Consider the following 15,275-nt stretch of genomic DNA (forward strand, 5'->3'; position numbering starts at 1 on the left):
GGGGCTTCCTTGACACTCGTGGTCTTCCACCCTCCTGAGTTACCTGGTGGCCTAGAGCGGGGGGGCTTCCTTGACACTCGTGGTCTTCCACCCCCTCGAGTTATCCAGTGCCGCGCCCAGTGTCACTGATCCTCCCTCTCCTGAGAGTGCCCGGTAAGATGGGCACGGCTGCGGGGTGGGCGGTTTAGGGGGGGGGTAGACACCCATGTATTATAGGACCCCTCCTAGATGACAGGAATGATGGTATCCACAGCGGCAACGGCTGGGGCTGGCGTCTCTTGCTCTTCCCCTCAATCAAAGGGTCAGACGGAGGGAACCGGATGGGGTCACCGAGCAGAGAACCCCAGACAGCGCCCACCGCTCCTCGAAGGCGTCAAGGGAGTCAGTGGACGCCGCCCAGAGGAACTCCGCCCGGATGCGTGAATGTACTGAGGATCGGAAAACGGCCCCACAATCGCAGGGCGTTTCATGGGCCAACCTCCTCTCTCTGGTTTTATAAATGGCTGTTTTAGCCAAAGCTAGGAGGAGGTTGACCAGAAGATCCCGTGACCTTGTGGGGCCACGGATGGGAAGTGTATAGATAAAAAGGTGGGGGGAAAAATGAAGCCAGAAGCGTAATAAAATATTTGTGAGGAGCCGGAAAAGGGGCTGCAATCTGGCACACTCTAAATACACGTGTGCCAGGGTTTCCCTCACATTACAAAAAGGACAAGTGTCCGGAATGGGGGTAAACCGTGTCAGAAACACTCCCGTGCTCACAGCTCCGTGAAGGAGCCGCCAACTGATGTCCCCGACGGGCCTTGGGACCAAGGTGGAATACAGACTGGCCCACCGAGGTTGCTCACCCTCCAAAGGTGGCAGGAGATCCCGCCACTTTGTATCGGGGCGGGACACCAGGGTGTGGGTGTGAAGGGTGTGAAGCGTAAGTGTATATAAGTATTTCCGTGGTGCAATTGGAAAGCTAACCGGCTGCAGTTCGTGCAGTCGGCTTGCAGTGAAAGGGTGAGGGATTTGTTGGGATCTATGGGGTGGGGGCCCGATGGAAAGGTCTGGCGGGCCTGGGGTAAGGGATGGGTGGGGTGCGCCCTCGCACAAGGCTCGGCTAACATAAGCCCGAGCAGCGGGGGTCAAGGCGGCCTTCACCTCCTGAAGTACGCGCCGGGGGGTACGAAGGCTGGAGAGCCCCATGCGCCGAGCGAGCATCAGGGGATCCAGCCAGTCTCTCCGGTCGTAGTCCAGGAGGTCTCCGACCCTCGTGACTTCCGCCAGGACCAACCTCTGGCGCACCGAGCGGGACTCCGCCACCTGCACACGGAGCTGGGGGTTGTGTAGCAGGGGCTCCGTGAGGAGATCTGCTCCCACGGTGGCCGCCACGGACCTGGTTGTTAGAAACAGTTTCCAGGTCCGGAGGAGGTCCTGGTAGAAGACCGGCAGCCCGGAGAGGTCTCACGGAAAACCCCTCGGAGAAAGATAAAAGAGCTGCCGGTCATATCGAAGCCCTTGGAAATGGCGCAGGAAGGCGTGCGCCAGTATGCTCCACGCCGAACTACGTGCACTATAAAAGAGCCTCTGCAGGGCCTGGAGGCGGAAAACGCGGACCTGAGTGTACAGACACTTCAGGCCCTGCCCTCCTTCCTTCAGGGGTAGATGAAGAACTCCAACAGGGGCCCAGTGCATTCCTGACCAGAAGAACTCTAGAATCAATCTCCGGAGGTGGGTCAGGAAACCGGGGGACGGGGCCAGGGTGTTGAGCCGGTACCAGAGCGTGGACAGGACTAGTTGGTTAAGCACCAGTGCTCTCCCTCGGAGGGAGAGACATCGGAGAAGCCTCGTCCATCTCCGGATCCGCTCTATCACCCCACCCTCTAAATTTTGCCAGTTCTCCGGCGGGGAAGGATGCGTGGCAGAAAGGTAAACGCCAAGATAGAGCAGTGGACCCGCACTCCACCGGATGATCTGAAGTGCGGGTGGGAGGGAGCTTACCTGCCGCCAGTCCCCCACCGCCAAGCCGGAGCTCTTGACCCAGTTGACTCGTGCGGAGGAGGCTGCCGAATAGATGGCTTGGCATGCCTCCACTCGCGCCAAGTCGCCCGGGTCCTGGACCACGAGGAGTACGTCATCGGTGTACGCCGACAGGACCAGCCGCAGCTCCAGCTCCCGCAGCACCAACCCTGTCATCCTCCTGCGGAGGAGACAGAGGAAAGGCTCGATCGCCAGAGCGTACAACTGGCCCGAGAGGGGGCACCCCTGCCGCACTCCTCGCCCGAAGCTGACCGGTTCAGTCAGGGTCCAGTTGAGCCTAACCAAACACTCCGCGGAGGCATACAGCACCCAGAGAAAACTCACAAACTGAGGTCCAAATCCAAACGCCTGCAGAGTGCTCAGGAGGTACCCATGGTCTACTCTATCGAACGCCTTCTCCTGATCAAGAGACAGGAGTGCGAACGATAGACCATCTCTCCGCCCGAGTTCCAAAAGGTCTTGGACTAGAAAGAGGTTGTCGAAAATGCTGCGACCCGGGACAGTATAGGTCTGGTCTGGGTGGACCACGTCCGCCATCACGGACCCTAGCCGCAGCGAGATTGCTTTTGCTACGATTTTGTAATCCGTGCTAAGGAGTGAGATGGGACGCCAGTTTCGTAGATCACGGAGGTCCCCCTTCTTCGGCAGCAAAGCGAGCACCGCTCGCCTGCATGACAGAGGGAGGACCCCGCTCTGCAAGGACTCAGCCCAGACGGTGACTAGGTCTGGGCCGAGAATGTCCCAGAACGCGCGGTAAAACTCCACGGTCAGCCCGTCCATGCCCGGAGATTTATTGGTGGGCATGTGACGGAGGGCTTCCGAGAACTCGGCCAGGGTGAGAGGCAGCTCTAGTCGGTCTCGGTCGCCCACGCTGACCGTGGGGAGTTCCTCCCAGAGCACCTCGCAAGCGTCAGGATCGGTCGGGTCCGGGGAGAAAAGGCTTGTGTAGAAGTCACGGGCCCTCCCACACATCTCCTCCGGATCCGTGAGGGGGGTGCCGTCTTCCGCAAGAAGGCAGGTGTCGTGTTTCTTGGCCCCCCTCGTTTTCTCCAGGGCATAGAAGAAGTGGGAGCCGCGGTCCATCTCCCGAAGGAGGCGGATGCGGGACCGAACGAAGGCACCTCGGGCCCGGTGGTCCTCAAGGGCCCGGAGCTCTTCCCGCTTCTCCCAGCACGCTCCGCAGAGGGACGGGTCCTCGGGATCGGCGGCCAGGCGCCTCTCCATCTCTAAGACCTCCCGTTCCAACTGCTCTATCGCCGCATTTCGCCGTCGGCTGGTGCCCCGAGTGTAGTCACGGCAGAAGAGCTTGGCGCGCACCTTCCCGAGATCCCACCATCGCCGCACCGAGGGAAAGGCACGCCACTGCTCTTGCCAGGCCAGCCAAAACTCCCGGAAGGACATCACAAAGCTCTCGTCCTCCAACAGGCTGTTATTAAAGTGCCAATAGGTCGGCCCCAGTCTCTCTGCACGGAGGGAGACCGTTACAGTGACTAAATGATGATTGGAGAATGGGGCCGGCCGAATGGCGGAGGAGTGGGCCTGTGAAAGATGGAAACGGGATAAGTAAATACGGTCCAACCGAGAATGGTGTGACCGATGGGCCTCCACCCGGACAAAGGTAAACGTGGAGGTGTCATCTGGCTGATGGTCACGCCAGACGTCCACTAGGGAGTGATGGTCAACTATCCCTTGGAGAATATTTGCAGCGGCTGGACTCGGTTCGGCCCCTGAGCGGTCCCGTTCCTCGAGGGTGGTGTTAAAGTCCCCTCCCAGGACCAGGCACTCATGCGAATCCAGGGTGCTGAGAAAGTCGGACACCTGCTGATAAAATTGTGGCCGCCTGGAGCTCATTTGCGGGGCATAGATGTTAACAAGATTAACCACGAGCCCCTCCATATGGACTCGAAGGTGCAGCAGGTGGCCCGGCACGGCCTCATTGACCCCTAGCACCTCAGGCCGTAGGTTGGGGGAGAACAGGGTCGCCACTCCAGCTTGCCAGGTCGCGAAGTGACTAAAGTATACCCCGTCCCCCCACTCCAGCCGCCACCTATCCTCGGCGGCCGGGTCCGTATGGGTCTCCTGCAGGAAAACTACAGAGTACCTTCCTTCCCGAAGGTAAGAGAGCACCTGGGACCTGCGGAGAGCCGTCCTACAGCCCCTGGTATTCAGGGTCGCAATAATAAAAGGCGTCATGCGGAGGGCTGGTGGGGGGGGCGCGTCTTCTTGCTTTTGAGTGTGGTCTTTCAGACCTGTTTCTGACTACCTGACCTACATATTCTAGTTATATAATAAAAATAATAATGCCTAACTAGAAATTACAAATATATTTTTAGCTTAGTATTTTGGTTTCAAGGTAACAAACATGCTGCATTTAGTTCAGAGCTTACTCTTTTTCTATATTGCCTGACATGCCAGACCTTAGTCTATTACATGCTATTTCAAAACTTCCAGTGAAACAATTATTTCAAATATAATCTCACCTAAATGAAAGTTTTGGGCAATTTGTAATGCTTTTTTTCTTCAAAAAGTGTCTTTCTAATTTTTCCATCTTTCTACATTTAACATGTCAATCTAGTTCACGTTTATTTTTCTTTCATTGATTGCTCAGCTAATACAAGTAAAGGACAAGAGAAAGGGCAGCAAAAAACTGCCTTCTGTTCCAGGGTATGGGAACCCACACACCACTGAAGGCTTTATCTTCATAGAGCCTAGTGTAACAGAGGTGCTCTCTGGGTTTAAATGAAGTGTTTCTGCTGCATGGTTTTCCCACATTTAACAGAAAAGAGGAGTGTGGGAAACAAAATCTCTTCATAATATCAGTTTCAATGAGAAACTTTTGCTTTACCTGTAAAATTTAACTCCAGTTGTTTTTGTTTAAGACCTTTGACAGTCTTAGCCCCTAACTATAGCATTACTCTCAAGTGAATCCTGTGATTATTTTTTACTGTAGGTCACAGTGCTATACTCTCATTATAGTAATGAGAATAAACAGTCAAAACTTTGCTCGTTTGCTGTAGTTGAAATAGTTGTAGTACAAGACTCATTTTCAAATAAAATTGATTTAAGAAAAGTTAGCTTTCAGTACAGCTAGCTAGTCTATTAGTTAAACTCTCCCACTTTTGTATAAAATAAATCATTCTTATTTGTAAAGAAAGTGACAGAAGGGCTGATATTGAGAGCACAAAAGCTCATGTACAATATTACAATCTTCATAAGTTTCATGGATCTTACCTGAGCACAGACTGCACAACCGTGAGAAGCAGAGAGCAGTTTTCTCTTGCTTGCCTATTTCTGTAAGGGGTTGGGACAGAAAGCTGTATCATCCCACTGGGAGAACCGGGATGCATTTTCCCTCTGTTGCTGAATGCCTCTGTGAGCTCCCTATGTGCCAGATCTATGGTGTAGGCCGGTGTGGAAAGGAGGCGGGTAATGATCGTGCCGTCTCTCCTTTCCATCCCTTTTGTGGAGTTGGGAAAATGGAACAGCCCAGTCTCTGTAGGTACTGCTCTTATGCTCAGCCCTTCTGAGAGTTGCAGAATGATTAAGGAAGAAGGCTCTTTGGGCCTTCATGACACCCTGTGTTACCTGAATCTAAGCATAAGAAAAAAAGGAAACTAGCAAAAAAAAAAAAATTAAATTTTGAGACCAACATTGTAACTAACTAACTGACTGCCTCCAAGTTTTCTAACTTGGAATGATTTACTCTCTCTTCTAAAGTTTGTGACTATTAATGTTGTTTGGTTGTTGTTGCATACTGGCACCTTACTCTAAAGGGCTGTATTGTTACCATTTCAAACTCAGGGTAAAGAGATTTCAGTACATGCAAACAGGCTCGTAGTCATTACCTTCACATTCCTAAATGTGATGCTAGATTTTTTTATGTTTTTTTAGGATAAAGGGGAGGAAGAGGAAGAGGAGGAATCTGTGTCAATTATTCCAAAATGGAAAGCAAAAAATATTACTAAATTAACTCTGTGGACACCAGGGGTTGAAAAACCACCACCTCCTGAAGAGCCTCTAGCAGCAGAAGAGATGCCAGCAACTGCAGGTTTGTCCCAATGAACTGTTGGAAACCCCTGCCCCCCAAAATTCCCCAAACTGTTTCTGCCTGATTAATTTGAATATATCATAATAAGAGAGTTGTACTTTTTGTCAGTTTACAAGGTGCTGGATACTAGTGACAGCTAAAAGTTTGAAGGTTCATCTTATTGCAGCACATTCATATGCTGCACAATGCATACTGAGTATACTTCCATTTGATATAATGTGTTATTAGTAACAGACACAACTGTCCTGGGAAGCCTGTAACATTAGAGAAATTATTACGATCTGATTCAGGGCTTGATACTGCAAACCGTCTATAAGCATTCCCCATGAAATCAGTGGGACAACTCACATGAGCAAAGGCTACAGGATTGGGCCTAAGATGTTAGCTATTACTTAAGAATAAAAATAATGGCAATGAGCAGATCTATACAATTCTTCTCCCCGCCCCCCCATAGTCTGGCGTATATCTCCTTTTCTCCCATTTCAGTTACTGAGGAACCTCCTGCTGAGGAACCTGTTGAGGTTGGGGAACCTCCTGCTGAAGCTACAGAGCCCATTGAAGAGCTGTCCTCACTTAAGGAGGGAGAAGAAGAGGAGGAAGGGGGCAAAGACGATCAAGTGGATCAGGGTGAGGAAGAAAGAGGAATGAGTGATTATAGTTGGTCATCTGAAATGGTGCATGTCAACTAGCTGAACATGTGTCACTGTGTGGGGGTACGTTATCATTCTGAAAAGATAGTAAACTCTTGTTTTTCATAAAGGGCCAAATCTTCACAAGGTGGCTTCTAATTTTGTATACTGAATTTTATGTGCATTATTGTTTGCACATAATGGATATTTGAAACTTGCGTGTACAAGGAGGCCGGGCTACATGCCTTACCAAATTTAGCCCCTCAGAGTGAAGCTTTTCCCCCTTATGAGAGGAATGTTCTCCTCACTGGAATGAAAAAACAAAACAGAACCAAAACACCCTAAGAGATAATAAAACAAACCTTTTATATTAATGTAAAATTTGTTGAGTTAGAAAGTTAAACTGACACACAGGACTTCAAACGATATCACATCACACAAAGCTTTGTTCTGAAGAAAAGAAATATCATTACTATTGATGGGTCTGATCTTTGTAATACACTAAATGGAAAGCCAGAGCTAACCAACACCAGAACTTTGGATGTTTGAAATCTACATATGGATTTGGAGGTTGATCCCGTTGGTGACACTTGCACACTGTCATTCAGAAAGCTAAATGAATTATTAAAAGAAAAACTAGTTTTGAAAATGAAGTTATTGCTTTTTAATGTTTGAATGTTTTAAGTATAGTTTCTGAATTTTCACTATTTTTTAAAAAAATATTTCAAATTATTAAAATTATTAGAAGGTATTATAAAATGAGGCCTGTGTTAAGCCATATTTTATGAGTAAATCTCTGCCTAATTAAAATACGGACTGCATAAATTAAAACATATCCAGATTTGTAAACTTTTATTCTAATGTTTCCAACCACCAAGTGTTTGATTCTCAGTTTTTCATCAATCCATTTCACGTTAAGGTAAGGTGCAAAACTGACAACAGGAGCCGGAAAAACAATTAAATGGCTTGAAAATATGCTGAAACATACCCTAAACATGTAGAGCTAAGTTCTTTGATTTCAGTGGAGTTATGTCCACAAAGAATTTGGGCCCTAATATACAGAATGTGATGATGCTGAATATACAATTTTTAGGCCTCATTATTACTTTATTGATGAATGTTCTGTAATAATGAAATATTTATTGAGCAGCCCACACCTCAGTAATTAATAGTTTTTGTAATGAACTGAATCCGTCCATTTAAGTCCTACAGCAGCCTGTTGATGAACCTAGGACTATGAGTATGGGTTATACGGTTATGTCCTTATTCGTTTACCATAGGGTCTTTACTTTGGTAATGTGAATACAGTAAGTGGACTCTAAATTTAAAACAGTTTAACAGTAATAGGGATTTTGTTATACCCCATATATGCCTATCTTCTAACAAGAGTAGGATTTTCTAAAGCACTCCACTTCGGCCCACTCCTAATAACTAACTAGACAGTATATGTAAGGAGCTTGCATTATATTTTCCAGGATAAAGTATTACTACGAGTGAATTAATTAAAAAAGATTTAAAGCACTGTTATTTTATTAAATGTACCCCAAATTTCATGTTTTTCCCCCAACAGTAAATACTAGTTTAGAAGAGAAGGAGGAAGAATCAAAGGAATCAGAGGAGGCAGAAACAAATAAAGAAGAATAAAACCAAATAAGGAAATTACACAGAAAAAAGCGAGGTACCATAGCCCTGTATTATTCTTATTTAATTGAAAGGTCTGTTACATTGTTTTGAATAAACATATTCTTTGGGATACTTTGTATAGAAAATGCCTTTTTGGGTGTTTTTCTGAACTCAGAGTTTATGATTTCTAACTCCAAGTCCATTTTATTTGCTATATACAGTAGGTGTAACCACTGGTTGAACTCAGTGGGACTCCTCACATGGATAAAGTTACTCATTTGTGTAAGTGATTACAGGATCGGGCAATATCTTTGGACTCCTGCATATTATTACTTTAAAATGGAGTTTACACAAACAAGAAGAAAAATTCTCAGTAATTTCCCATAACATATCAAACCATTGTTCACTGAAGTCTGTATCTTAACTGTGGCATTGGTCTATGCCTAATTTTTCGCGGGAAGGTGAACCTTGGATCTTATAGTCCTCAAAGTCCTGAAGAGCAGTACCAAAACAAAGCCTCTACGTTGGAAACTAATTCACATCATCAAAAATATTTTTGAAATTTGGATGTTATAAAGCAATTAAAATGACATTTGTACGTGCTTCTTCAGCAGTTTTACTAACTTCAAAGACTGTGGCAGTGTGGAGTTGCACAAAAAAATTGCACTAGTGTACAGTTTTTGTGCATCTTCAGTGATTGAGTGGAACAGCACAAAAACAGCTGCAAAATCTCAGTGCTTCAGCTATGGTTTTTTTTTCCCTTTATAGAAAAACAAAATAAGAAGAAACTAACCACAAAATGCTAAAATTGCAAATTTGACTGCACAAAATTCAGACAATACAAATTTAAGGTTCTCATAACAACACTAACTCCCCCATGTTGATACAATGTTTAGGCCCTGATCCTGCAAATACTTCAACACTTGCTTAACTTAAAGCATACAAGTAGTCTTATTGACTTCACACAGGACTACTGACGTTCTTAAAGTTAAGCCAAGTATGTATGTATTGGCAAGTTTGTTCCTAAGATATTTTACAGGTCTCTTTTGGGGTAAAGTAGCTGTTTCTAGCCCTGGTGAGTCATGAGATATCAATGTTACTGAAACAGGACTAAATATTTTAGTCCTAGACCTCAGACCAGGATAATTTGAGTGACATTCCACATTAAGGGGAAAAGGAGTTAACATTTTAGTGTCAGGTTCTTTTTATTGTAACACAGAACCTATCTGAAGTTGTTGTAGAGGTTTGGAAATTAATAGTAGAGATAGTTAAAAAGGAAGTGATAGGTGTAAAATAAATACAGTTTATCACTTGGGTTTGCAATCTTTCTCCTGTCTACAATTTCTTATTAAGGAAATGCTCATTTAATTTTTTTCTCCTATCCTGCTTGGAATTTTGTTTGCAATTCCTTATTACATTTAAAGTTGAGCTTCTTATGTGGTTATCTTGTTTAGTTATTGAATATTCTTCCTCTCCTTACATGGCTTCCTGGGTGAATGGAAATATTATATTTCCATTAATGGCACGGCTAGTGTAAATTTTCCTTCTTTTTTAGAAGAACTCACATAAATTAGAATTCTATTATATGCAAGCATTAACATAGTCAGAGGCAAATTTGGTGAACAGCTGCATGACCTAGTTAATCAGTCCCTGCTATCTCAAGGTTGTCTTCAGTTCAAGCTGAGTTCATTCTTGGTTGGTTTATGAAATTACTTTTTCCTCAGGCTTCAGAGTAGCAGCCGTGTTAGTCTATATCCACAAAAAGAAAAGGAGTACTTGTGGCACCTTAGAGACTAACAAATTTATCTGAGCATAAGCTTTCGTGAGCTACAGCTCGCTTCATCGGATGCATGTATGGTAACACCCATTGTTTCAAGTTCTCTGTGTATATAAATCTCCCCACTGTATTTTCCACTGAATGCATCCGATGAAGTGAGCTGTAGCTCACAAAAGCTAATGCTCAAATAAATTTGTTAGTCTCTAAGGTGCCACAAGTCCTCCTTTTCTTTTTTCCTCAGGCTTATCCATGAACTGACTTCCAGGAAACTAAAAGCATTTTTTTTGTAAGCGTATTTACTGGTGCATTTGGACTGCATTCCTGTTTCTGTAATCCTTACTGGGGTTTATGGTACAATCTCAATGTGCAGAGCAAACTATAAAACCTGCACCCACCCAGAACAAATAAGGATATAGCAACTAAAGTTCAATCCACAGACTTATTTTATAATACATTGTTCCCCTTTTCTTCCTCATGTTGCTACAGCACCATTTCTACCCTTAGAACTGAGACATGCATGACCTCTAGTGGTATGACACGTGCTTCGCATCCTCTTACATATAGTGTAGCCAGGGCTGCTAAGAACCTTTCCCTACTTTCCTCAGAGGCCTGAAGTTATACCATCTTTGTTGTTTCAACATCTTTCAGCAGTATGTTTCAGCTTGCTTACCGCTAATGACTAATCAGAGCTCTGACCCTGAAGTCAGTAAAAAGTTTGCCTGAGTAAAGACTACAAGATCAGGCCCTAAATCAGAAACAAGCACCTCAAGAGCCTGAAAAAAACTGATTTATAAGCAGGTACCTGTGATAAATGTTGAGAAATAATGCCTCTCCCTCTCTCTCTCCTTCTTGTCTTCCTCTCCATTCTCCTGCTGCTGCGCTAGGGGATGTTCATGTTAGAATGGTGAGATTATGACATCACAGTCTGTGGGCTCAGTGATGGAGCACAGTCAAAAAGGGTTCTGCACATGGATTCTGGAATCAGATTAATTTATCTTGTTTGTTGTTATTGTGCCACTTCTCTTGCAATGGAAACTACACTTTAGCCCAATTTACTGATAAACCCTCTTTCCCAGCCCTCTGCATGTTCTGAGTCATGGCTGACAGTCCCTGTTTTGTTCTTCTAAAAAGACTTCACAGGCAGCAGATCTTGAATGAACATCTTTCTCATCACTTTTCTAGCAGGAGTCTGCTGCAAAAGGTCCTGCTGCCAGTTTCAGGCATTTACAGAGAGTGTGGGTTCTTCTAACCTAGCAGAAACTTTTTTTAGGTGTTCAGATTGGGGTCTATCTTAGCCCATAAAGTTCAGAAACTAGGAAAAGATACCAATGTTAACACTATTTTAAAAGACTTCAGAGATCAGAAGTTAAGGAGAGGAAAATGGAATAAAGAAACATGAAGTTGCTTTCTGAATTTTATACACATATGTGTATATATTCACAAAACACACACACACACACACACAGAGTCTCTCTCTTACAGAGTTATTTTCATTGACTGCAATTTTTTCAGCCAACTTCTTCACAAACCACTTCTTGGAGATTTTCAAATAGCACAGTTATTCTCCTGTGCTGTACTTATGTTACTCATGAAATATCTTCTATTTTAGTGACATAACAAATGATTTACATCCTGATCCTGAATACTATAGAAGATAATAAATTAATGATTTCCTCAACTAAATTTATGGGACTACATATGCATCTGGTTCACTGGTTTTTAAACTGATGTTTTGGCAAACTTGTTTGCCTGTATTGTCACTGGAGATAGATGATACTTCATATATTTTCCATTTAGTGTATTACTCATTCAGTTTGCCAGTATTCAGGTGGCAAGATGGAGAAGAACTGCTGGAAATGGCTTCTTAGCATAAGATTTCAGAACAAGCTGCTTTTGCCCTCCCTGGACAATGAATGATGGTTGAAATATTTTAAAACCAGACTCCTGGGCTTTTGTGAACAGATTTACAACACAAGTACCCACTATGAATCAAAAGGATGATTTTAAATCCTCTGAGGTATACATTTTCCTGTAGAATCAATAAAGAATTTAAAGGTGAAAAGTTTCCCCCCCTTATTTCAGCTGAAACCTAAACAAGACACAGACTTAGTTCCAGATCCTGCAAATGCTTATGCACATAAGTAGTCCAATGGACTTAAATAAGACCATTCATATCAGTAAAATTACTTGTTTAAGTGCTTCCAAGATCGGGGCCTTAAAATTTCTTTATTACATTCTTATGGGCAGATCATCCCCTATGCAGGATTTCTTCACCGAGAGTACAGAAAACTCAGTAAAATCCCATTTACAGAGTTCTCACCTGGTTGTTCATGGAGGGGAGGGGCATGGAGCACACACACCACACACATGCAGAACTGGCAGCAGGTTACATCAGTTCTCGAGAACCATGCAGACCTTGGATGCTCCACCAGAGTTATCTCCATGGAGGTCCTGTGGCCTCCACACTGCTACAGGTCCTCCTACCACACGAGCGGGAACTATACGCCCATGGACTTCCCCAGCTGTTGTACACAATCCCCCTTCCGAGAGAGGATAATGGAGGAGGAAAGCAAGTAAAATAAATGTCAACACACTCAACAGGGTTTTTTCCTCTCAGCATTTGGGTGATGGTGGAAGATGATTTGGAATGAGGCCACCCCACCCTCATGGAACCCAATCTCTGCAAAACACTCAGGTCCTAATCACAAGCCCAGGTAAAGGATTGAGGAGCACTTATTACCTTCTATCCTTCTATCTCCACTATAAACAGAGTGGGTGGATGAGGTGACCTAAATAATTTGGTGATTCATTAACTCCCTCCCAATGTGACTGGACTGGTCTGAGTTCTGTCCTGAGCTTTTACACTGCTTTTTCGATCGTTCTTCATGTATAAGGAAGAAGGCTTCCAAAGGTAAATGTCTACTCTTAGCAGTCTGTTGAGCTGAGGAACAAAGCCCTTGTCTACATGTATCTTTTTCTTAAAATTTCCTATTGTTACTGGGAGATTTTAAGCAAAATCGTAGTGGAGACATAGCCAAAGGTCTGGCTCACTGATTTGCCCCTAGTGTGATAATTATACCTGTGCAAAGTGAGGGAGTATGTGTGATTGGATAGTGTTTTAGACTCACTTGCACAGGTATAAATGACTGCACAAGGTGCAAGGATCTGTATTATCAAGCCCCAAACAACTACAATTTACCTCCCTTACATAAGACCAGAAGAACTGATTTGCAGTTTCTACTTCAAACTTTTTCTTTTGCCTATATGTAAAACAAGAAATTATTAATTGATCACTGGAAAAATGAAAAATGTGTAAACAGTGAGGTGGCAAAGTATGCAGGTGATACAAAACTATTCAAGATAGTTAAGTCCAAAGCAGACTGCAAAGGGCTACAAAGGGATTTCACAAAACTGGATGACTGGGCAACAAAATGGCAGATGAAATTCAGTGATGATAAATGCAAAGTAATGCACATTGGAAAACATAATCCCAACTATACATATAAAATGATGGGGTCTAAATTAGCTGTTACCACTCAAGAAAGAGATCTTGGCGTCATTGAGGATAGTTCTCTGAAAACAACCACTCAATGTGCAGTGGCAGACAAAAAAGCTAACAGAATGTTGGGAATCATTAGGAAAGGGATAGATAATAAGACAGAAAATATCATATTGCCTCTATATAAATTCATGGTATGCCCACAACTTGAATACTGTGTGCAGGTCTGGTCATCACATCTCAAGAAAGATACACTGGAATTGGAAAAGGTACAGAAAAGGGCAACGAAAATTATAAGGGATATGGAACAGCTTGCATATGAGGAGAGATTAAAAAACTGAGACATTTCAGCTTGGAAAAGAGACGATTAAGGGTTATGATAGATGTTTATAAAATCATGACTGGTGTAGAGAAAGTAAATAAGGAAGTGTTATTGAAGGGTTAAAATCCATTGCTGATGTAATAACCTGGTATATGGATTTGTATACAGGCCCAAAGTCCAGAGTTCGGTCAAGAGATCAGAGGCCTAGCAATAGCTAAAAGCAAGCAAAATAACCAAAGATAACCTTGATTTTGCTAAGATATGCCTGGTCAGCAAAACACCAGATGTTGGGGGCGATAATTGTGTTTTCTTCAAAGTTGCAAATAGAACAAAGAAGCCCTGTTTCCGTTGTGTTAGTTTTTTCTCTAGGGAGATGTTTTTGCCACACATTCAACCTTGAGTTTATAAAAGGTTCAAGCATGTCAGTATAAGATATGGCCTCCTCCCACCTCCCTTTCCCAGGGACCAATGCCTGCCTTAAAACACAAATGAACAACTTGAAAGACAATTTTTATTGCCATATACTTTTACTGTTTCTTTGCTTTTACCCCTAGATATATATCTGTTGAACAATCAAAGGAGCTACTTCATTCCTATGAACCCCAAATCAGAATTCAATATATCTATATCTATATTATACTAATACATTTATTAAAGTACTAATTAAATGTTAATTTGTCAACTTGAGTCCATGGGCGGAGACATTGTGTAACCTTTGACCATTGGCTACTGTGCTATCATGTCTTGCTGTTAGCGCTATCCAGGGAAGTGGGACTGCCTACCCTGTCACTTTCCCCCGCCCATGAAAAATCCATATATTCCATTGTAATCAATTGATTAACTGTGTCTCTGAGCCTAATAAGCAAGGTAACACTCCCTCAGCGCTGTACGTAATAAACTTCTGTGCTTGACCTCTACACGGTGTGGATTTATGTCCTTCAGTTATTTACTCCTTCTCATAACACAAGAACTAGGGGTCACCCAATGAAATTAACAGGCAGCAGGTTTAAAACAAACAAAAGGAAGTATTTCTTCACACAATGGACAATCAACCTGTGTAACTCCTTGACATAGGATGTTGTGAAGGCCAAGACTATAATAGGGTTAAAAAAAGAACTAGATAAGTTTGTGGATTTCCTGTTCTTTTCATTTCCTCTGAAGCATCTGGCATTGGCCACTGTTGGAAGACAGGATACTGGGCTAGATGGACCTTTGGTTTGACCCAGTATGGCTGTTTTTATATTTCTATTTCCTATCTCTTTTGCTTCAAAACATGCACACGAGACTGGCTCTTAGACTATTGTTAATTTTTGCTCAAAACAAGAAATGCTATATTTTCCCTATTAATCTATGGG

General features: G+C 43.8%; 1 protein-coding gene across 4 annotated transcripts in view; it reads left to right on the plus strand.

Moving 5' to 3' along the window:
* The window catches only part of RSPH1 (radial spoke head component 1), a 29,442-nt gene extending 14,605 nt beyond the window's left edge, over positions 1 to 14,837 (plus strand). For 2 of the 4 annotated variants that reach the window (XM_073359851.2, XM_078854457.1), the window contains 4 exons: positions 5,914 to 6,070; positions 6,557 to 6,697; positions 8,270 to 8,377; positions 14,475 to 14,837. In XM_073359851.2, coding sequence (XP_073215952.1) covers positions 5,914 to 6,070; positions 6,557 to 6,697; positions 8,270 to 8,343 — 372 coding nt within the window. In that variant the 3' untranslated portion in view covers positions 8,344 to 8,377; positions 14,475 to 14,837. Of the gene's footprint in view, positions 1 to 5,913; positions 6,071 to 6,556; positions 6,698 to 8,269; positions 8,453 to 12,716; positions 12,736 to 14,474 lie in introns of those variants that run through there. The other 2 variants (XM_078854456.1, XM_073359840.2) reach the window with 2 other exon arrangements.
* Positions 14,838 to 15,275: the final 438 nt, after the last annotated feature.

Source organism: Lepidochelys kempii, chromosome 1 (genome assembly GCF_965140285.1).
Source record: "Lepidochelys kempii isolate rLepKem1 chromosome 1, rLepKem1.hap1, whole genome shotgun sequence".
Lineage (NCBI taxonomy): Eukaryota > Metazoa > Chordata > Testudines > Cheloniidae > Lepidochelys > Lepidochelys kempii.